Consider the following 24,098-nt stretch of genomic DNA (forward strand, 5'->3'; position numbering starts at 1 on the left):
CATAATGGTTCAACCTCTGGTTATGGAAAAGGAAATGTACAATTTATTCACACAAACGTCAATAGCAGCGTCAGCGTCGCGTCAGTGTCAGCGTCGCGTCGCCTCGCCGCAGTGTATCGAGACAGACTTCCCCAGAACTTTTTAAAGGGGAAGTAAATGTTTATAGTTGTGTTACTGGAGTGATAGTTTTCGTGCATGGTGTTTTGACAAGAAAATAGTTAAGTTGGAGAAAAATGTAGCTTAGACATTGAAGCTTATTGATTCAGTGGTGAAATATATATATATATATATATATATATATATATATATATATATATATATATATATATATATATATATATATATCCCTGGGGATAGGGGAGAAAGAATACTTCCCACGCATTCCTCACGTGTCGCAGAAGGCGACTAGAGGGGACGGGAGAGGGGGGCTAGAAACCCTCCCCTCCTAGTATTTTAACTTTCTAAAAGGGGAAACAGAAGAAGGAGTCACGCGGGGAGTGCTCATCCTCCTCGAAGGCTCAGATTGGGGTGTCTAAATGTGTGTGGATGTAACCAAGATGAGAAAAAAGGAGAGATAGGTAGTTTGTTTGAGGAAAGGAACCTGGATGTTTTTGCTCTGAGTGAAACGAAGCTCAAGGAAAAGGGAAAGAGTGGTTTGGGAATGTCTTGGGAGTAAAGTCAGGGGTTAGTGAGAGGACAAGAGCAAGGAAAGGAGTAGCACTACTCCTGAAACAGAAGTGGTGGGAGTATGTGGTAGAGTGTAAGAAAGTAAACTAGATTGATATGGGTAAAACTGAATGTGGATGGAGAGAGATGGGTGATTATTGGTGCATATGCACCTGGGCATGAGAAGAAAGATCATGAGAGGCAAGTGTTTTGGGAGCAGCTGAATGAATGTGTTAGTAGTTTTGATGCACGAGACCGGGTTATATTGATGGGTGATTTGAATGCAAATGTGAGTAATGTGGCAGTTGAGGGAATAATTGGTATACATGGAGTGTTCAGTGTTGTAAATGGAGATGGTGAAGAGTTTGTAGATTTATGTGCTGAAAAAGAACTGGTGATAGGGAATACCTGGTTTAAAAAGAGAGATATACATAAATATATGTATGTAAGTAGGAGAGATGGCCAGAGAGCGTTATTGGATTACGTGTTAAATGATAGGCGTGCGAAAGAGAGACTTTTGGATGTTAATGTGCTGAGAGGTGCAACTGGAGGGATGTCTGATCATTATCTTGTGGAGGCGAAGGCGAAGATTTGTAGAGGTTTTCAGAAAAGAAGGGAGAATGTTGGGGTGAAGAGAGTGGTGAGAGTAAGTGAGTTTGGGAAGGAGACTTGTGTGAGGAAGTACCAGGAGAGACTAAGTACAGAATGGAAAAAGGTGAGAACAAAGGAGGTAAGGGGAGTGGGGGAGGAATGGGATGTATTTAGGGAAGCAGTGATGGCTTGCGCAAAAGATGCTTGTAGCATGAGAAGCGTTAGAGTTGGGCAGATGAGAAAGGGTAGTGAATGGTGGGATGAAGAAGTAAGATTTATTAGTGAAAGAGACGTGAGAGGCATTTGGACGATTTTTGCAGGGAAATAATGCACATGAGTGGGAGATGTATAAAAGAAAGAGGCAGAAGGTCAAGAGAAAGGTGCAAGAGGTGAAAAAGAGGGCAAATGAGAGTTGGGGTGAGAGAGTATCATTAAATTTTAGGGAGAATAAAAAGTGTTTTGGAAGGAGGTAAATAAAGTGCGTAAGACAAGGGAACAAATGGGAACCTCAGTGAAAGGGGCTAATGGGGAGGTGATAACAAGTAGTGGTGATGTGAGGAGATGGAGTGAGTATTTTGAAGGTTTGTTGAATGTGTTTGATGATAGAGTGGCAGATATAGGGTGTTTTGGTCGAGGTGGTGTGCAAAGTGAGAGGGTTAGGGAAAATGATTTGGAAAACAGAGAAGAGGTAGTAAAAGCTTTGCGGAAGATGAAAGCCGGCAATGCAGCGGGGTTGGATGGTATTGCTGTGGAATTTATTAAAAAAGGGGATGACTGTATTGTTGACTAGTTGGTAAGGTTATTTAATGTATGTATGACTCATGGTGAGGTGCCTGAGGATTGGAGGAATGCCTGCATAGTGCCATTGTACAAAGGCAAAGGTGAGTTCTCAAATTACAGAGATATAAGTTTGTTGAGTATTCCTGGTAAATTGTACGGGAGGATATTGATTGAGAGGGTGAAGGCATGTACAGAGCATCAGATTGGGGAAGAGCAGTGTGGTTTCAGAAGTGGTAGAGGATGTGTGGATCAGGTGTTTGCTTTGAAGAATGTATGTGAGAAATACTTAGAAAAGCAAATGGATTTGTATGTAGCATTTATGGATGTGGAGAAGGCATATGATAGAGTTGATAGAGATGCTCCGTGGAAGGTTTTAAGAATATATGGTGTGGGAGGCAAGTTGCTAGAAGCAGTGAAAAGTTTTTATCGAGGATATAAGGCATGTGTACGTGTAGGAAGAGAGGAAAGTGATTGGTTCTTAGTAAATGTAGATTTGCGGCAGAGGTGTGTGATGTCTCCATGGTTGTTTAATTTGTTTATGGATGGGGTTGTTAGGTAGGTGAATGCAAGAGTTTTGGAAAGAGGGGCAAGTATGCAGTCTGTTGTGGATGAGAGAGCTTGGGAAGTGAGTCAGTTGTTGTTCGCTGATGATACAGCGCTGGTGGCTGATTCATGTGAGAAACTGCAGAAGCTGGTGACTGAGTTTGGTAAAGTGTGTGAGAGAAGAAAGTTGAGAGTAAGTGTGAATAAGAGTAAGGTTATTAGGTACAGTAGGGTTGAGGGTCAAGTCAATTGGGAGGTAAGTTTGAATGGAGAAAAACTGGAGGAAGTGAAGTGTTTTAGATATCTGGGAGTGGATTTGGCAGCGGATGGAATCATGGAAGCGGAAGTGAATCATAGGGTGGGGGAGGGGGCGAAAGGTTTGGGAGCCTTGAAGAATGTTTGGAAGTCGAGAACATTATCTCGGAAAGCAAAAATGGGTATGTTTGAAGGAAGAGTGATTCCAACAATGTTGTATGGTTGCGAGGCGTGGGCTATGGTTAGAGTTGTGCGCAGGAGGGTGGATGTGCTGGAAATGAGATATTTGGGGGCAATGCGTGGTGTGAGGTGGTTTGATCGAGTAAGTAAGAATAGGGTAAGAGAGATGTGTGGTACTAAAAAGAGTGTGGTTGGGAGAGCAGAAGAGGGTGTTTTGAAATGGTTTGGTCACATGGAGAGAATGAGTGAGGAAAGATTGACCAAGAGGATATATGTGTCAGAGGTGGAGGGAACGAGAAGTGGGAAACCAAATTGGAGGTGGGAAGATGGAGTGAAAAAGATTTTGAGTGATCGGGGCCTGAACATGAAGGAGGGTGAGAGGCGTGCAAGGAATAGAGTGAATTGGAACGATGTGGTATACCGGGGCCGACGTGCTGCCAATGGATTGAACCAGGGCATGTGAAGCGTCTGGGGTAAACCATGGAAAGTTCTGTGGGGCCTGGATGTGGAAAGGGAGCTGTGGTTTCGGTGCATTATTACATGACTGCTAGAGACTGGGTGTGAACGAATGGGGACTTTGTTGTCTTTTCCTAGCACTACCTCGCACACATGAGGGGGGAAGGGGTTATTACATGTGTGGCGGGGTGGCGATGGGAATGAATAAAGGCAGACAGTATGAATTAGGTACACGTGTATATATGTATATGTCTGTGTGTATATATATATGTATACGTTGAGATGTATAGGTATGTATATCTGCGTGTGTGGACGTGAATGTATATACATGTGTATGTGGGTGGGTTGGGCCATTCTTTCGTCTGTTTCCTTGCGCTACCTCGCTAGCGCGGGAGACAGCAACAAAGCAAAATAAATAAATATAAAAATAATTAAATATATATATATATATTCTTAAATATATATATATATATATATATATATATATGTGTATGTATATATATATATATATATATCTATATATATATTCTTAATCCCCTATCCCTGGGGATAGGGGATTGAGAATACTTCCCACGTATTCCCTGCGTGTTGTAGAAGGCGACTAAAAGGGGAGGGAGCGGGGGAGCTGGAAATCCTCCCCTCTCTTTTTTTTTTTTAATTTTCCAAAAGAAGGAACAGAGGGGGCCAGGTGAGGATATTCCAAAAAAGGCCCAGTCCTCTGTTCTTAACGCTACCTCGCTAATGCGGGAAATGGCGAATAGTTTAAAAGAAAGAAAAAAGATATATATATATATATATATATATATATATATATATATATATATATATATATATATTCACTCTATACCAATTTTGACAGGTGAAAGCAACCTCACCAATTACAGTAAATCCATATGCAAAATGCGGACTCTATGTCTGATTTTTAATTGCACTGAGTGAAAATGATCCGTTTATATAGCATCATGGGAGGTATGTAGTGTAATTTGGCATTTATACAGTCGACGGCGCTTTACGTCTGTTCCATGGAATCGATAGATATGAATTTTTTATCAGCCCTACGCCAGGAACACTTATCCCCTGAGCTAGGTAAGGCTTAGTAAGGTTGACTAGGACGACTACCATCTTTCGCCAGAAAATATATATATGATTGTGGAGCAAAAACTGTAGAATTACCTAAAATGCAATAAGAAAAATTTGACATGTTAAACACCCAAGAGCCATTTTTTCTAACTGGGCGAGACGGTAAAGAATATTTGTGTGTGCATGATTGTGGAAAATTAGATAGACGTACTCCAATTGACCATATGCAAAATGTGTTTCAAATTTGTAGAAAATGAACAACGTAGTAAAGGAGGAACAGGAAAGAAAATAAGTTATGAAATGACCATTACGAGCGATACTTGCATCTCATATATTATCGTGTGTTGTGAACGAAGGAATTGAAAACTAGGTAAACAAAACAGTCCTCGCGCATGTGAGAGGTTGACTGCATTTGCGACATTCCACCTGTTACATATATCACAAGTGATGGTATTTCGTCATGGAGGTGCTTGTGCCCATGAATCTTGTGTCAAACACGAGACCGACAGTTTGGTATTGGTAGTTCATAACTGTTAAGTGGATCCTCAGAAGCTGCGGTGGCAGGTCACTCGCTATCCCTGGGCTGTGGATCGTTATTTCAGCCGTCGCCCCTGCTGCTTCGGCTAGAGTAGCGAGAGGGACGTGTCTTAAGCTCTTGGCAACGTGTCGTAATATGGAGCTGTGTGTTCCATCCTGCGATTTGAAATTAAGGCAATAGCGGTAAGAGATATGGAGTTCAGGAGGTAATGTATGAGCTTTGCCTCGTATCAAACCTATACCTTGGGGAATACTTTCTTACTACGAATATGGGTGCTGATGTAGTTCGTTGTGATTACAGAAATATCTGCTGACTATGATTTAGAACATTATGTATTATTGAATGTTACTGGAAAATATGATAATCGCAATGTGTACTTCGCTGATGTAAAAGTTGGTGAAATGTGAAATAGGAAATGGACTGATGAAAGCTTCTTATAGTAGCCGGACTGGCAGCAAGAATTACCAGTGTATTATTTTGTCAGGGGTCACACTGTGTTGTCTGTTTGTTGACATACCTTAGAAATTCTTCACCGTCACAGTGTGAGCTGGGTCCAGGTTGCTGGAGTGGGTCATTGGTCAACCAAGCTGTTGGAAGCCGCAGCCCTGAGGCCTATATATTACCCATATCCTGTTTGGTCTGGTACAATTTGTAGGTCCTTGTCCATTGTACTCTTGAATATTACTTCTTTGTATTCCATGCTGTTTCTGATGGTAGATGACCTTCTTGCCCTACACCACAATGTTGGTTCACTTTCCCTCTTCTGTAGGTTTTACTTGGGTTTTTGCACCAGAGAGCTGGCTGCTTGTGTGTCCCCACTAGTAGCTAGACCTTGCAGTACTCAGCAAGCTGCTGCATAACATGATTACTGTGTGGCCATCAGCAACTCATAGGTGGGCTGCATCTTTCTCTGCTTGTCGAAGCTTTGGAACTCTCTATGTATTATTGTCTTTCCCAGTGACTATGATCTGGGACATTTTAAAAGACAGATTTTCACGTCCTGAAATTTGTAAATACTTTCCCTTGTTTCCTCTTTTACCCTTTCATAATTCTTTATTTCAATTAAGGCCTGGCCTTAATGTGGGCTTTTGTCTGTGACTGGAGCCTTTAACAGAAAAAGACAAATGACAAGGTGTTGAAGATTCTAGGGCCCCAGATGTTAAAGGTGTTCTGTCTTTTTGTACATTCAGCACCTTTAGATTTCAGAGGTGTTATTTTACAGTCTTCCATGCCTGCCCTGCTAGTTGGATGTTATTTCCAAATTCAAGATGGGAAATCTTGCATCAAGTTGATGCTGCAACTTTTCAAAAGTGTGACTGATATTTTGTTATTGTAAATTAGGATAAATCTTGACTCCTTTAGAGGGTAAGTGTGGTATTAATAGGTTCTGTAAGTTTTTTATTTTTATAAGTGTATTACCAATTTTAACTTTTAGGAATGCCATGATTTACTAGATATGCTATTGCTTCCCCATTTAATACCGTTCAACAAGATATACTGGCTCAGCTCATGTTCTGCAGGTATTTCTGTAATCACAGCAAACTATATAAAGCATCTAAAATATAATTAAGTTATTTCCTAAAGCTCACACAATGCAGAGCTAACTGACAAATTACTTGAGTTATTTTGATGATTAATTAGCATGTACAGATCACATGGTATTTTGATTAGTCAAACTTTATTTTGCTTACAGATTTATTCTTGAGTTTATTTTCCTTTTGCTTTGCACAACCCCCTGGGCAGGCAAGGGGCTAAAGTGCTACCAACACCTTAGAGCATAACTGCCACAGTCACAGACACCCAGTAGACAATTTGTAAAGAGGGCAAACCAGGCCAAAACTCACCCTAGATTAACATGCCCTAAGATTGAGGGCAAAGTTATGGACGAATTTGAATGCTATATATGGTAAACATTGGCCTGGATTGCTCAGCGACAAGCTTACCATTCCCACTGGGTGGGACTACAGGCAGAAAATGCAGGAACATTTTGTGTGTGTTTGTGTGTGTGTCTTGCTGGGCAACTGAGACGTAAGTTCCCAGTGTCTTCATCGTTATAGCTGCATTATGGTCGTGAGGGGATCTTGAGATATGTTGAACTGGAAGTTGCAGTGTTGTAAGGATAGGGAATGACCATACCATAGATGGGGAAAGTGTGACTTGTACAAATATGGAATGTGATTTCAGATGGGTATATATCTAGTGGGGTGGTGTTTAAGACTGAGATGGGAGGGGGGGTGTTGAGTAGTGCTTATCAGGTCATTTCAGTGTGTATGTATTTTGTAACTTGTATTTATTGAAGATGGAGGGATGTGTGAGTATAGGTTAATGAAGGAGTTGAATTGAATATGTTTTGGAAAAGTTTGGATGAGAAGTGTTTAGTAAGAAAATGAGTGCTAAGTATGTTTGAGTGGAGACGTTTTCAAAGGATCAATGTTACACTGGATAGTTGTTGAATGTTTGGAGACACCAGGCTGCAGTGATTGTTTTAAGTGCTCGGTTTTGTGTGGTTTGCTGCTTTATTAGATGTTATTTGCTTTTGAGAGGTTAGATGTCTCGGCAGAAACTAAGAAGCTTACCCCAGCCTCACACTTCAGCAACCTCTTCGCAAAGATCCCCTTACCCCAATAAACACATACACACTGAAATAGCCCAAAAAATGCGAAAGGCTGCCTTCACCACTCGATCTGAAATACTGCTCCATTCAACATAAATCCTTTTGAAACCATACTCCCCAAACAAACATGAGTTATGTTTACGTGTCTATTCTGGACTTAACCCATCCCTACATGGCTACAAACACAATTCAACACATTTCAGTACCCTATATGCTCATAGTGCTGCAACCACAATGAGGACACTGAACACTAAGTACTCAGATGCCCTGCATTCCATGTATACTTACACATACAGTACATATTATGATGTATGATCCTTACCATTGGATGTGGCTAGTTTTCTAAGTGCTGTGGGAGTTTCATAAAGATTGAAACTATTAATAAATGCCTTAACCCATCCCTCCATGGCTACAAACACAGTTCAACACATCTCAGTACCCTATATGCTCATAGTGCTGCAAGCGCAATGAGGACACTGAACACTAAGTACTCAGATGCCCTGCATTCCATGTATACTTACACATACAGTACATTTTATGATGTATGGTCCTTCCCATTGGATGTGGCTAGTTTTCTAAGTGCTGTGGGAGTTTCATAAAGATTGAAACTATTATTAAGTACCTTAGCTTTATTGTCATTAACTTTTGGAAAGCTTCATCAATATAGCATCGTGCCATATGCCCAGTTGATATCATAGACTTCACCAGAGACTAAGTAAGGGGGCCAGTTAGTTTTGCATCCCTTAACCTTGAAACTGCATTCTAGTGATATGTGGATTAAGAATTTCATTTTCTTTGTTCAGCCTGTGCTGCATACTAGAGCACATGATGGGAGGAAAGGTGGCCTTTGCTTTTGTCCTTCTCAGACCCCTTTTGTGTAAGAGAAAATAGAAAAAAGTCTTTGACACTCATATACTACCTTCTTGAGAGGGTACATTGAAAAATCTTCCTTAGCTTCTCTCTCTCTCTTGTCTTCTCCTCTCATCTTTTGAAAAGCCTTTTTATGTACCAACTGTGACCATTAGGGTTGATGCAGTCTGTAGATTCTCTAGGTTACAAGCAGGAAAGATTGAATGGGTTGATACCATCATCTTTGAAGCACTGATTGGCCAGGGATGGCCCTGAAATGAGCAAGCCTCTGCAACCATGGTTAAGTGAATAGCAAAAGGTGAGAAAGGCCAGTGTTTGCTCACTGGAAATATTTATGGTTGGAAAGTCCGCACATGTATTTCCCTATATATTGCATAGAAAGTCCTAATGGTTATAGGACATCACCTCATAGAAAATTTTATTTTTTCAGTTTTCAAACCCACATTTCTAGTACAGCAGACCCCTGTAGACTTTGATTTTATGTGTCAGACACTAGTATGATATTGAATGATACCAGAATAATTATTTATTTATTTTGCTTTGTCGCTGTCTCCCGCGTTTGTGAGGTAGCACAAGGAAACAGACGAAAGAAATGGCCTAACCCACCCCCATACACATGTATATACATACACATCCCCACACGCAAATATACATACCCATACATCTCAATGTACACATATATATACACACAGACACATACATATATACACATGCACACAATTCACCCTGTCTGCCTTTATTCATTCCCATTGCCACCTCGCCACACATGGAATAACATCCCTCTCTCCCCTCATGTGTGCGAGGTAGCGCTAGGAAAAGACAACAAAGGCCCCATTCGTTCACACTCAGTCTCTAGCTGTCATGCAATAATGCCCGAAACCACAGCTCCCTTTCGACATCCAGGCCCCACAGAACTTTCCATGGTTTACCCCAGACCCTTCACATGCCCTGATTCAATCCATTGACAGCACGTCGACCCCGGTATACCACATCAATCCAATTCACTCTGTTCCTTGCCCGCCTTTCACCCTCCTGCATGTTCAGTCCCCAATCACTCAAAGTCTTTTTCACTCCATCTTTCTGCCTCCAATTTGGTCTCCCACTTCTCGTTCCCTCCACCTCCGACACATATATCCTCTTGGTCAATCTTTCCTCGTTCATTCTCTCCATGTGCCCAAACCATTTCAAAACACCCTCTTCTGCTCTCTCAACCACGCCCTTTTTATTTCCACACATCTCTCTTACCCTATTATTACTTACTCGATCAAACCACCTCACACCACATATTGTCCTCAAACATCTCATTTCCAGCACATCCACCCTCCTGCGCACAACTCTATCCATAGCCCACGCCTTGCAACCATACAACATTGTTGGAACCACTATTCCTTCAAACATAGCCATTTTTGCTTTTCGAGATAATGTTCTCGACTTCCACACATTCTTCAAGGCTCCCAGAATTTTCGCCCCCTCCCCCACCCTATGATTCACTTCCACTTCCATGGTTCCATCCGCTGCCAGATCCACTCCCAGATATCTAAAACACTTTACTTCCTCCAGTTTTTCTCCATTTAAACTTGCCTCCCAATTGACTTGACCCTCAACTCTACTGTTCGTAATAACCTTGCTCTTATTCACATTTACTCTTAACTTTCTTCTTTCACACACTTTACCAAACTCAGTCACCAGCTTCTGCAGTTTCTCACATGAATCAGCCACCAGTGCTGTATCATCAGCGAACACCAACTGACTCACTTCCCAAGCTCTCTCATCCCCAACAGACTTCATACTTGCCCCTCTTTCCAAAACTCTTACATTCACCTCCCTAACAACCCCATCCATAAACAAATTAAACAACCATGGAGACATCACACACCCCTGCCACAAACCTACATTCACTGAGAACCAATGATGCCAAAACAGCTTACTTCCCTGCAGAATATATCCAGAGCATGGTTGTATCCCAATGGACTCACCCTTTCTCCCTTTCTTGTTTAAGTTTTAGCTTTGTGGGAGTTACTATATTGGTCAATAGTAAAAGTTCAAGTTGTTTAATCATATTTGTTTTACTTGAGTGATATGAAATTTTTTGTACAGGTTCACATAATGGTAATAGAATTAAAATTATATTAGAATGTTTATTGTATGAAAGTATATACAATGCTTGCATGTCTGTTAGTTTATTTTATAACAGCATGATTATTGAAATCCAGTATTTGTGCTGTGTGTGATATTTCAATACTTTATATAGAGTACCATACAGTAGTCATGTTTTATATATTTTTTTTTTATTTTTTATTTTGCTTTGTCGCTTTCTCCCGCATTTGCAAAGTAGCGCAAGGAAACAGAAGAAAGAAATGGCCCAACCCACCCCCATACACATGTATATACACACACGTCCACACACGCAAACATACACACCCATACATCTCAATGTACACATATATATATACACACACAGACACATACATATATACCCATGCACACAATTCACACTGCCTGCCTTTATTCATTCCCATCGCCACCTCGCCACACATGGAATACCATCCCCCTCCTCCCTCATGTGTGCGAGGTAGCGCTAGGAAAAGATAACAAAGGCCCCATTCGTTCACACTCAGTCTCCAGCTGTCATGCAATAATGCCCTGAAACCACAGCTCCCTTTCCACATCCAGGCCCCACAGAACTTTCCATGGTTTACCCCAGACGCTTCACATGCCCTGATTCAATCCACTGACAGCACGTCAACCCCGGTATACCACATCGATCCAATTCACTCTATTCCTTGCCCGCCTTTCACCCTCCTGCATGTTTAGGCCCCGATCACTCAAAATCTTTTTCACTCCATCTTTCCACCTCCAATTAGGTCTCCCACTTCTCCTCGTTCCCTCCACCTCCGACACATATATCCTCTTGGTCAATCTTTCCTCACTCATTCTCTCCATGTGCCCAAACCATTTCAAAACACCCTCTTCTGCTCTCTCAACCACGCTCTTTTTATTTCCACACATCTCTCGTACCCTTACATTACTTACTCAATCAAACCACCTCACACCACACATTGTCCTCAAACATCTCATTTCCAGCACATCCACCCTCCTGCGCACAACTCTATCCATAGCCCACGCCTCGCAACCATACAACATTGTTGGAACCACTATTCCTTCAAACATACCCATTTTTGCTTTCCGAGATAATGTTCTCGACTTCCACACATTCTTCAATGCTCCTAGGATTTTCGCCCCCTCCCCCACCCTATGATTCACTTCCGCTTCCATGGTTCCATCCGCTGCCAGATCCACTCCCAGACATCTAAAACACTTTACCTCCTCCAGTTTTTCTCCATTCAAACTTACCTCCCAATTGACTTGACCCTCAACCCTACTGTACGTAATAACCTTGCTCTTATTCACATTTACTCTTAACTTTCTTCTTTCACACACTTTACCAAACTCAGTCACCAGCTTCTGCAGTTTCTCACATGAATCAGCCACAAGCACTGTATCATCAGTGAACAACAACTGACTCACTTCCCAAGCTCTCTCATCCACAACAGACTTCATACTTGCCCCTCTTTCCAAAACTCTTGCATTCACCTCCCTAACAACCCCATCCATAAACAAATTAAACAACCATGAAGACATCACACACCCCTGCCGCAAACCTACATTCACTGAGAACCAATCACTTTCCTCTCTTCCTACACATACACATGCCTTACATCCTCGATAAAAACTTTTCACTGCATCTAACAACTTGCCTCCCACACCATATATTCTTAATACCTTCCACAGAGCATCTCTATCAACTCTGTCATATGCCTTCTTCAGATCCATAAATGCTACATAGAAATCCATTTGCTTTTCTAAGTATTTCTCACATACATTCTTCAAAGCAAACACCTGATCCACACATCCTCTACCACTTTTGAAACCACACTGCTCTTCCCCAATCTGATGCTCTGTACATGCCTTCACCCTCTCAATCAATACCCTCCCATATAATTTACCAGGAATACTCAACAAACTTATACCTCTGTAATTTTAGCACTCACTCTTATCCCCTTTGCCTTTGTACAATGGCACTATGCACGCATTCCGCCAATCCTCAGGCACCTCACCATGAGTCATACATACATTAAATAACCTTACCAACCAGTCAACAATACAGTCACCCCCTTTTTTAATAAATTCCACTGCAATACCATCCAAACCTGCTGCCTTGCCGGCTTTCATCTTCTGCAAAGCTTTTACTACCTCTTCTCTGTTTACCAAATCATTTTCCCTAACCCTCTCACTTTGCACACCACCTCGACCAAGACACCCCATATCTGCCACTCTATCATCAAACACATTCAACAAACCTTCAAAATACTCACTCCATCTCCTTCTCACATCACCACTACTTGTTATCACCTCCCCATTAGCGCCCTTCACTGAAGTTCCCATTTGCTCCCTTGTCTTACGCACTTTATTTACCTCCTTCCAGAACATCTTTTTATTCTCCCTAAAATTTAATGATACTCTCTCACCCCAACTCTCATTTGCCCTCGTTTTCACCTCTTGCACCTTTCTCTTGACCTCCTGTCTCTTTCTTTTATACATCTCCCTCTCAATTGCATTTTTCCCTGCAAAAATCGTCCAAATGCCTCTCTCATCTCTTTCACTAATAATCTTACTTCTTCATCCCACCACTCACTACCCTTTCTAATCAACCCACCTTCCACGCTTCTCATGCCACAAGCATCTTTTGCGCAATCCATCACTGATTCCCTAAATACATCCCATTCCTCCCCCACTCCCCTTACTTCCATTGTTCTCACCTTTTTCCATTCTGTACTCAGTCTCTCCTGGTACTTCCTCACACAAGTCTCCTTCCCAAGCTCACTTACTCTCACCACCCTCTTCACCCCAACATTCACTCTTCTTTTCTGAAAACCCTTACAAATCTTCACCTTAGCCTTAGTTTTATATATTTATTTTACTTTTTATTCCATTTCAGTGTTAATTTTGAAAGTAGAATGACTTCTGATCCATCTGAAGTGAATGGCAGGACATCACAAACTGCATGGACTGCTTGTCATGATGACAATGGCTATATATCCATTGACAAGAATATTGGGAAGGGAGGTTTTGTTGACCAGATCAAAGCTCTCATTATTCGTAACTTGACAATCAAGATGCGAGATAGACGGAAGACCTTGACGGTAAGAAAAGGTATTTTTTCATTATGAATATAGATATTATATCTCAATAGTTATTGCTCTTTTATAGAACTCTCTGTTGTAAACTTTTAGGGCTTTGACTTGAATGCCCACTATGTACTTTCTGTTGAAGAATGTCATTTAGTAAGAACATTTATTAAAGATAAAAGTTCCTCAAGGTTTAAAGAAGACATGATTTTTAGATTGCACAATTCACACTGTTGCTGATTAGAAGGTGCAAGCAGTGGATATGAAGTTTCAAAGATTGTGGAAGTATAATAGATGAGTAAGGAATGAACATATCAGAATGAAGCATTATGCCTAAACTGAATTAATGTTTTGTACAGTATGTTCAGTATCACTTTCTTGCTCTGTTACTTCATTTCTCATTATTCCAAGGCCCAGGCCAAGAAAATTAACATCTTCAGCTTGTTTGTACTTAGACATTCTTGTATTGTAGACCCATGTTTCACACCTGTACAGTAGGATAGCTTGAACTATACCATCCAGAAGATTATCCTGCACAAAAAGCTAACATATTTACCTCTTATAACCCAACTTAGACTGCAAGCAGTCTGTCATTTAGCAGTTTCATCACCCACTGAAATGCAGAATTCACTTAAGAGTATCAGATTTCAGACCTGTTCCAATTTCTTTCTGTCTGGTATGATATCTGCTTTTGAGTCCTTTTTTCAAGTTCTTCCATATTGCCTTTTTTTGTACACAATTTTTATCTCAAATTCCTCATTTTGCACTTTTTCCTCTCCCTATTTATTTGGCAAGCAGTAAGTCAACCATTAGGTATTTTGAGTGTTTGGACCATATAAAACCCTGTCAAGGTTTAAGAAGTGGCAGTTGACTTGCGTGGTGATACAGACATTGTCATGCTTAATTCATCCCCCCATTTGGATGTGGATAGGGAGCTGTAGTTTTGGTGCATTACACATGACAGCTAGAGACTGAGTGTGAACGAATGTGGCTTTTTTGTCTGTTTTCCTGGTACTGCCTCGCTGAAGTGGGGGCAGCGATGCTGTTTCATGTGAGGTGGAGTGGTGCTGGGAATGGATGAAGGCATGCAAGTATGGTAATCCTCCCCTCCCATTTTTAATTTTCCAAAAGAAGGAACAGAGAAGGGAGCTAAGTGAGAATATTCCCTCTAAGTAAGGATCAGTCCTCTGTTCTTAATGCTACCTTGAGAGTAGAATGGCAAAAGGTAAGAGTAAATGGACTAAGGAAAGTTGATGAGAAATGGGAGATATTTAGGCCAAGCAGTGCTGGCGTGTGGAAGAGATGTATGTGGCCCCAAATGCATCCTAATACGTGATTTGGCAAAGGACTGGGATTTGCTAAAATCAGGAGGATTTTCCTGGCTGTATAATACTCTAGTGGTTACTAGGAGAAGAGTTTTAGAAATACCTGTGCCCAGACATAATGACTTTCTTATTTTCAATGATTTCTGTTTTGGGATAAGATCAATCCAAACTATAGTTTATAAAATGGAAATAAAAAGAATTAGGCTTCATATTGTCCAAAGGTTCATCACTTCTTGGGAGAAAATCAAGCATTTTTTGGAGTTAAATCTCAAAGAACATTGAGACTGCTAATGACTGTCAAGAGAATACCTGTTTTTGTTAATCCAGGAAGCCTGAAGACCTCTGCAAGGGACATTTCATTTTGGTTAAGGCTCATCTTATTGGTGTCATTCATTCTGGTCTTTGTGAGGAATTTTTCTATGGTGGAGAATGATAAGAGGTCTTTGGCATTTGTGATGATAACCTGGTAACTACCATCAAGGGTATGTCTGTGTTCTGAGAATTATTAAGTAACCAGTGGGTCAGCAGGTCAATGGTGATGTCATTGCCAAGTGGATGTTTCTAAGTGGTAGTGGGGGATCCACTACAAGCTGAAGGCTGCAACTAATGAAAGGGGATAAGTGGAGAGTGGGAAGTTTCTGGAAGATAGGGATTTCAGAAAATCTGTCACAGCTCACCAGACACTGCCCTAGAGAGAAATGGTTTTCTATTCCTCAAACATTACCACTTTTTTGTTATAATGTAATCCTTTGTTAGATGTAAATGCGTAAATGCATCACTGTGTTAAATTTTTGAAAATGTTATTGCCACATAATAAAAAAAATTACTAGGAGATAGTACAAATATTATTTTATAGCAGATTCATTGTCTCATTTCCCCTCAGTTTACATGTGTAATTTTTACTTTGTGTAAATTCATTTGATTAGATACTGAATTTTCTTCTCCAGGAACTGTTCATGCCTCTTTACTGGATTGTGATACTATCTATCGTTCGTCTAATTGTTCCTGATTCAAAAGATGGCCCAATTTTGAAACCACATGGAAGTGCACCACTCATGAGTAGTTTGAACATTCAAGATCTCCATGTTGTACCTAATAACACTGAGGTATGTGATGTTTGTTTTTTAAAGTAAGCTCCTGTAAGATTTATCTCACTCAGACTCACTTCTGTTATTGACTGTAACTCTGATGAATCTTTCCAACTTTATTTAACTCCAATATGTAATTACCTGTTTCTACTCTAAAAAGAGGGAGTTTATCTCTTATAGACCTTTCCATGGTTTGCCCCAGATGTTTCACATGCCCAGGTTCATTGACAGCACGTCGACGCCGTTATACCACATCGTTCCAGTTCACTCTATTTCTTGTACGCCTCTCACCCTCCTGTATGTTTAGGCTGCGATCACACAGAATATTTTTCACTCCATCCTTCCACCTCCATTTTGGTCTCCCACTTCTCTTTGTTCCCTCCACCTCTGATTCATATATCCTTTTTTTCAACCTTTCCTCACTCATTCTCTCCATATGTCCAAACCATTTCAACTCGCCCTCTTCTGCTCTTTCAACCACACTCTGTTTATTACCACACGTCTCTCTTACCCTTTCATTACTTACTCGATCAAACCACCTCACACCACACATTGTCCTCAAACATTTCATTTCCAACGCATCCACCCTCCTCCATACAACCTTATCCATAGCCCATGCCTCGTAGCCATATAGTGTTGTTGGAACTACTATTCGTTCAAGCATACCCATTTTTGCTTTCCGAGATAACTTTCTGTCCTTCCACACATTCTTCGTTGCTCCCAGAACCTTCGCCCCCTCCCCCACCCTGTGACTCACTTCTGCTTACATGGTTCCATTCGCTACTAAGTCCACTCCCAGATGTCTAAAACACTTTACATCCTCCAACCTTTCTCCATTCAAACATACATCCCAATTAACTTGACTCTCAACCCTATAGAACCTAATAACCTTGCTCTTATTCACATTTACTCTAAACTTTCTCTTTTCACACACTTTTCCTAATTCAGCCACCAACTTCTGCAGTTTCTCACTTGAATCAGCCACCAGTGCTGTATCATCAGGGAACAACAACTGATTCGCTTCCAAGGCCCTTTCATCTCCAGCAGGCTGCTTACTCGCCCCTCTCCAAAGCTCTTGCATTTACCTCCGTAACCACTCGATTCATATATATATATATATATATATCTTTTCTTTCTTTTAAACTATTCGCCATTTCCCGCGTTAGCGAGGTAGCGTTAAGAACAGAGGACTGGGCCTTTTTTGGAATATCCTCACCTGGCCCCCTCTGTTCCTTCTTTTGGAAAATTAAAAAAAAAAAAAGAGAGGGGAGGATTTCCAGCCCCCCGCTCCCTCCCCTTTTAGTCGCCTTCTACGACACGCAGGGAATACGTGGGAAGTATTCTTAATCCCCTATCCCCAGGGATATATATATATATATATATATATATATATATATTTTTCTTTTCTTTCTTTTAAACTATTTGCCATTTTCCGCGTTGGCGAGGTAGCGTTAAGAACAGAGGACTGGGCCTTTTTTTTTAAAATATCCTCACCTGGCCCCCTCTGTTCCTTCTTTTGGAAAATTAAAAAAAAAAAACGAGAGGGGAGGATTTCCAGCCCCCCGCTCCCTCCCCTTTTAGTCGCCTTCTACGACACGCAGGAAATACGTGGGAAGTATTCTTAATCCCCTATCCCCAGGGATAATATATATATATATATATATATATATATATTGTGTGTATATATTTTTTTTTTTTTTTTTTTTTTTTATACTTTGTCGCTGTCTCCCGCGTTTGCGAGGTAGCGCAAGGAAACAGACGAAAGAAATGGCCCAACCCCCCCCCCCCATACACATGTACATACACACGTCCACACACGCAAATATACATACCTACACAGCTTTCCATGGTTTACCCCAGACGCTTCACATGCCCTGATTCAATCCACTGACAGCACGTCAACCCCTGTATACCACATGACTCCAATTCACTCTATTCCTTGCCCTCCTTTCACCCTCCTGCATGTTCAGGCCCCGATCACACAAAATCTTTTTCACTCCATCTTTCCACCTCCAATTTGGTCTCCCTCTTCTCCTCGTTCCCTCCACCTCCGACACATATATCCTCTTGGTCAATCTCTCCTCACTCATTCTCTCCATGTGCCCAAACCATTTCAAAACACCCTCTTCTGCTCTCTCAACCACGCTCTTTTTATTTCCACACATCTCTCTTACCCTTACGTTACTTACTCGATCAAACCACCTCACACCACACATTGTCCTCAAACATCTCATTTCCAGCACATCCATCCTCCTGCGCACATCTCTATCCATAGCCCACGCCTCGCAACCATACAACATTGTTGGAACCACTATTCCCTCAAACATACCCATTTTCGCTTTCCGAGATAATGTTCTCGACTTCCACACATTTTTCAAGGCTCCCAAAATTTTCGCCCCCTCCCCCACCCTATGATCCACTTCCGCTTCCATGGTTCCATCCGCTGACAGATCCACTCCCAGATATCTAAAACACTTCACTTCCTCCAGTTTTTCTCCATTCAAACTCACCTCCCAATTGACTTGACCCTCACCCCTACTGTACCTAATAACCTTGCTCTTATTCACATTTACTCTCAACTTTCTTCTTCCACACACTTTACCAAACTCAGTCACCAGCTTCTGCAGTTTCTCACATGAATCAGCCACCAGCGCTGTATCATCAGCGAACAACAACTGACTCACTTCCCAAGCTCTCTCATCCCCAACAGACTTCATACTTGCCCCTCTTTCCAGGACTCTTGCATTTACCTCCCTTACAACCCCATCCATAAACAAATTAAACAACCATGGAGACATCACACACCCCTGCCGCAAACCTACATTCACTGAGAACCAATCACTTTCCTCTCTTCCTACACGTACACATGCCTTACATCCTCGATAAAAAAAAATATATATATATATATTTTTTTTTTTTTTTTTTTTTTTTTTTTCATACTATTCGCCATTTCCCGCATTAGCGAGGTAGCGTTGAGAACAGAGGACTGGGCCCTTGAGGGAATATCCTCACCTGGGCCCCTTCTCTGTTCCCTCTTTTGGAAAATTAAAAAAAAAAAAAATGAGAGGGGAGGATTTCCAGCCCCCCGCTCCCTCCCCTTTTAGTCGCCTTCTACGACACGCAGGGAATACGTGGGAAGTATTCTTTCTCCCCTATCCCCAGGGATAATATATATATATATATATATATATATATATATATATATATATATATATATATATATATATATATATATGGGAGCGGGGGGCTGGAAATCCCCCCCTCTCATTTTTTTTTTAAATTTTCCAAAAGAAGGAACAGAGAAGGGGGCCATATGAGGATATTCCCTCAAAGGCCCAGTCCTCTGTTCTTAACGCTACCTCGCTAATGCGGGAAATGGCGAATAGTATGAAAAAAAAAAAAAAAAAAAAAAAAAAAATATATATATATATATATATATATATATATATATTAGCGTTGCCTGGTCGCGAGTCTGGTGGTTTACAGAGATGGTCAAAGGAAGTCTAGTGAACAAGCATTGCTGAAGCAGGATTTGGCCAGCAGGAGAAGAATCATCATAATAGAGAACCATCATAATGGAGTTGCACGGACTGTGATCCTTGCTGTGGTTACAAGAATGTTCTTCCGCCCACCAGTGATGCTACTACGTTTGTGAATCAAGAACCATTGCAACACAAACCTCGCCAGGTGGTAGAGTGTCCTGCAGTGTATCGAGACAGATTTCCCCAGAACTTTTTTAAAGGGGAAGTCAATGTTTATAGTTGTGTTACTGGAGTGATAGTTTTCATACATGGTGCTTTGACAAGAAAAAAGTGAAATTGGAAAAAAGAAAATGTAGCTTAGACATTGAAGCTTATTGATACAGTGGTTAAATTGATGAGAACTGATATTGACGTTTGTGTAAATAAATTGTACATTTCCCTTTTCCATAGCCAGAGGTTGAACCATTATGTGACATTCATTTTCTCATTTCATTTCAAGCTAGAAGTTTCAGTTTTCTAAATTATTTCTTACTTTTTTTCATATGTATATATATGTGTGTGTGTGTGTATATGTGTGTGTGTATGTGTATGTATATATATACGTATATATATGTATATTATCCCTGGGGATAGGGGTGAAAGAATACTTCCCACGCATTCCTCGTGTGTCGTAGAAGGCAACCAGAGGGGACGGGAGCCGGAGGCCAGAAATCCTCCCCTCCTTGTATTTTTTAACTTTCTAAAATGGGAAACAGAAGAAGGAGTCACGCGGGGAGTGCTCATCCTCCTCGAAGGCTCAGATTGGGGTGTCTAAATGTGTGTGGATGTAACCAAGATGTGAAAAAAGGAGAGATAGGTAGTATGTTTGAGGAAAGGAACCTGGATGTTTTGGCTCTGAGTGAAACGAAGCTCAAGGGTAAAGGGGAAGAGTGGTTTGGGAATGTCTTGGGAGTAAAGTCAGGGGTTAGTGAGAGGACAAGAGCAAGGGAAGGAGTAGCAGTACTCCTGAAACAGGAGTTGTGGGAGTATGTGATAGAATGTAAGAAAGTAAACTCTCGATTAATATGGGTAAAACTGAAAGTTGATGGAGAGAGATGGGTGATTATTGGTGCATATGCACCTGGGCATGAGAAGAAAGATCATGAGAGGCAAGTGTTTTGGGAGCAGCTGAATGAGTGTGTTAGTGGTTTTGATGCACGAGACTGGGTTATAGTGATGGGTGATTTGAATGCAAAGGTGAGTAATGTGGCAGTTGAGGGAATAATTGGTATACATGGGGTGTTCAGTGTTGTAAATGGAAATGGTGAAGAGCTTGTAGATTTATGTGCTGAAAAAGGACTGGTGATTGGGAATACCTGGTTTAAAAAGCGAGATATACATAAGTATACGTATGTAAGTAGGAGAGATGGCCAGAGAGCATTATTGGATTACGTGTTAATTGACAGGCGTGCGAAAGAGAGACTTTTGGATGTTAATGAGCTGAGAGGTACAACTGGAGGGATGTCTGATCATTATCTTGTGGAGGCTAAGGTGAAGATTTGTATGGGTTTTCAGAAAAGAAGAGTGAATGTTGGGGTGAAGAGGGTGGTGAGAGTAAGTGAGCTTGGGAAGGAGACTTGTGTGAGGAAGTACCAGGAGAGACTGAGTACAGAATGGAAAAAGGTGAGAACAATGGAAGTAAGGGGAGTGGGGGAGGAATGGGATGTATTTGGGGAATCAGTGATGGATTGTGCAAAAGATGCTTGTGGCATGAGAAGAGTGGGAGGTGGGTTGATTAGAAAGGGTAGTGAGTGGTGGGATGAAGAAGTAAGATTATTAGTGAAAGAGAAGAGAGAGGCATTTGGACGATTTTTGCAGGGAAAAAATGCAATTGAGTGGGAGATGTATAAAAGAGAGACAGGAGGTCAAGAGAAAGGTGCAAGAGGTGAAAAAGAGGGCAAATGAGAGTTGGGGTGAGAGAGTATCATTAAATTTTAGGGAGAATAAAAAGATGTTCTGGAAGGAGGTAAATAAAGTGAGTAAGACAAGGGAGCAAATGGGAACTTCAATGAAGGGCGCAAATGGGGAGGTGATAACAAGTAGTTGTGATATGAGAAGGAGATGGAGTGAGTATTTTGAAGGTTTGTTGAATGTGTTTGATGATAGAGTGGCAGATATAGGGTGTTTTGGTCGAGGTGGTGTGCAAAGTGAGAGGGTTAGGGAAAATGATTTGGTAAACAGAGAAGAGGTAGTAAAAGCTTTGCGGAAGATGAAAGCCGGCAAGGCAGCAGGTTTGGATTGTATTGCAGTGAAATTTATTACAAAAGGGAGTGACTGTATTATTGACTGGTTGGTAAGGTTATTTAATGTATGTATGACTCATAGTGAGGTGCCTGAGGATTGGCGGAATGCATGCATAGTGCCATTGTACAAAGGCAAAGGGGATAAGAGTGAGTGCTCAAATTACAGAGGTATAAGTTTGTTCAGTATTCCTGGTAAATTATATGGGAGGGCATTGATTGAGAGGGTGAAGGCATGTACAGAGCATCAGATTGGGGAAGAGCAGTGTGGTTTCAGAAGTGGTAGAGGATGTGTGGATCAGGTGTTTGCTTTGAAGAATGTATGTGAGAAATACTTAGAAAAGCAAATGGATTTGTTTGTAGCATTTATGGATCTGGAGAAGGCATATGATAGAGTTGATAGAGATGCTCTGTGGAAAGTATTAAGAATATATGGTGTGGGAGGCAAGTTGTTAGAAGCAGTGAAAAGTTTTTATCGAGGATGTAAGGCATGTGTACGTGTAGGAAGAGAGGAAAGTGATTGGTTCTCAGTGAATGTAGGTTTGCAGCAGGGGTGTGTGATGTCTCCATGGTTGTTTGATTTGTTTATGGATGGGGTTGTTAGGGAGGTGAATGCAAGAGTTTTGGAAAGAGGGGCAAGTATGAAGTCTGTTGGGGATGAGAGAGATTGGGAAGTGAGTCAGTTGTTGTTTGCTGATGATACAGTGCTTGTGGCTGATTCATGTGAGAAACTGCAGAAGCTGGTGACTGAGTTTGGTAAAGTGTGTGAAAGAAGAAAGTTAAGAGTGAATGTGAATAAGAGCAAGGTAATTAGGTACAGTAGGGCTGAGGGTCAAGTCAATTGGGAGGTAAGTTTGAATGGAGAAAAACTGGAGGAAGTAAAGTGTTTTAGATATCTGGGAGTGGATCTGGCAGCGGATGGAACCATGGAAGCGGAAGTGGATCATAGGGTGGGGGAGGGGGCGAAAATTCTGGGGGCCTTGAAGAATGTGTGGAAGTCGAGAACATTATCTCGGAAAGCAAAAATGGGTATGTTTGAAGGAATAGTGGTTCCAACAAAGTTGTATGGTTGCGACGCGTGGGCTATGGATAGAGTTGTGCGCAAGAGGGTGGATGTGCTGGAAATGAGATGTTTCGGGACAATGTGTGGTGTGAGGTGGTTTGATCGAGTAAGTAACGTAAGGGTAAGAGAGATGTGTGGAAATAAAAAGAGCGTGGTTGAGAGAGCAGAAGAGGGTGTTTTGAAATGGTTTGGGCACATGGAGAGGATGAGTGAGGAAAGATTGACCAGGAGGATATATGTGTCGGAGGTGGAGGGAACGAGGAGAAGTGGGAGACCAAATTGGAGGTGGAAAGATGGAGTGAAAAAGATTTTGTGTGATCGGGGCCTGAACATGCAGGAGGGTGAAAGGAGGGCAAGGAATAGAGTGAATTGGATCGATGTGGTATACCGGGGTTGAGGTGCTGTCAGTGGATTGAATCAGGGCATGTGAAGCGTCTGGGGTAAACCATGGAAAGCTGTGTAGGTATGTATATTTGCGTGTGTAGATGTATGTATATACATGTGTATGGGGGTGGGTTGGGCCATTTCTTTCGTCTGTTTCCTTGCGCTACCTCACAAACACGGGAGACAGCGACAAAGCAAAAAAAAAAGAAATATATATATATATATATATATATATATTATTATTATTATTATTTTTTGTTTTGCTTTGTCGCTGTCTCCCGTGTTAGTGAGGTAGCGCAAGGAAACAGACGAAAGAATGACCCAACCCACCCACATACACATGTATGTACATACACGTCCACACACGCAAATATACATACCTATACATCTCAACGTATACATATATGTACACACACAGACATATACATATATACACATGTACATAATTCATACTGTCTGCCTTTATTCATTCCCATTGCCACCTCACCACACATGAAATAACAACCCCCTCCCCCTCATGTGTGCGAGGTAGTGCTAGGAAAAGACAACAAAGGCCACATTCGTTCACAGTCAGTCTCTAGCTGTCATGTAATAATGCACCGAAACTACAGCTCCCTTTCCACATCCAGGCCCCACAGAACTTTCCATAGTTTACCCCAGACGCTTCGCATGCCCTGGTTCAATCCATTGACAGCACCTCAACCCCGGTATACCA

General features: G+C 41.4%; 1 protein-coding gene across 1 annotated transcript in view; it reads left to right on the forward strand.

Moving 5' to 3' along the window:
- The window catches only part of LOC139756954 (cholesterol transporter ABCA5-like), a 239,602-nt gene that overhangs the window by 13,569 nt on the left and 201,935 nt on the right, over window positions 1-24,098 (forward strand). Inside the window, exons 2-3 of the mRNA XM_071676898.1 lie at window positions 13,573-13,777; window positions 16,035-16,193. Of these exons, the coding sequence (XP_071532999.1) occupies window positions 13,573-13,777; window positions 16,035-16,193 (364 nt within the window). The remainder of the gene's footprint in view (window positions 1-13,572; window positions 13,778-16,034; window positions 16,194-24,098) is intronic.

Source organism: Panulirus ornatus, chromosome 23, assembly GCF_036320965.1.
Source record: "Panulirus ornatus isolate Po-2019 chromosome 23, ASM3632096v1, whole genome shotgun sequence".
NCBI classification, from domain to species: domain Eukaryota; kingdom Metazoa; phylum Arthropoda; class Malacostraca; order Decapoda; family Palinuridae; genus Panulirus; species Panulirus ornatus.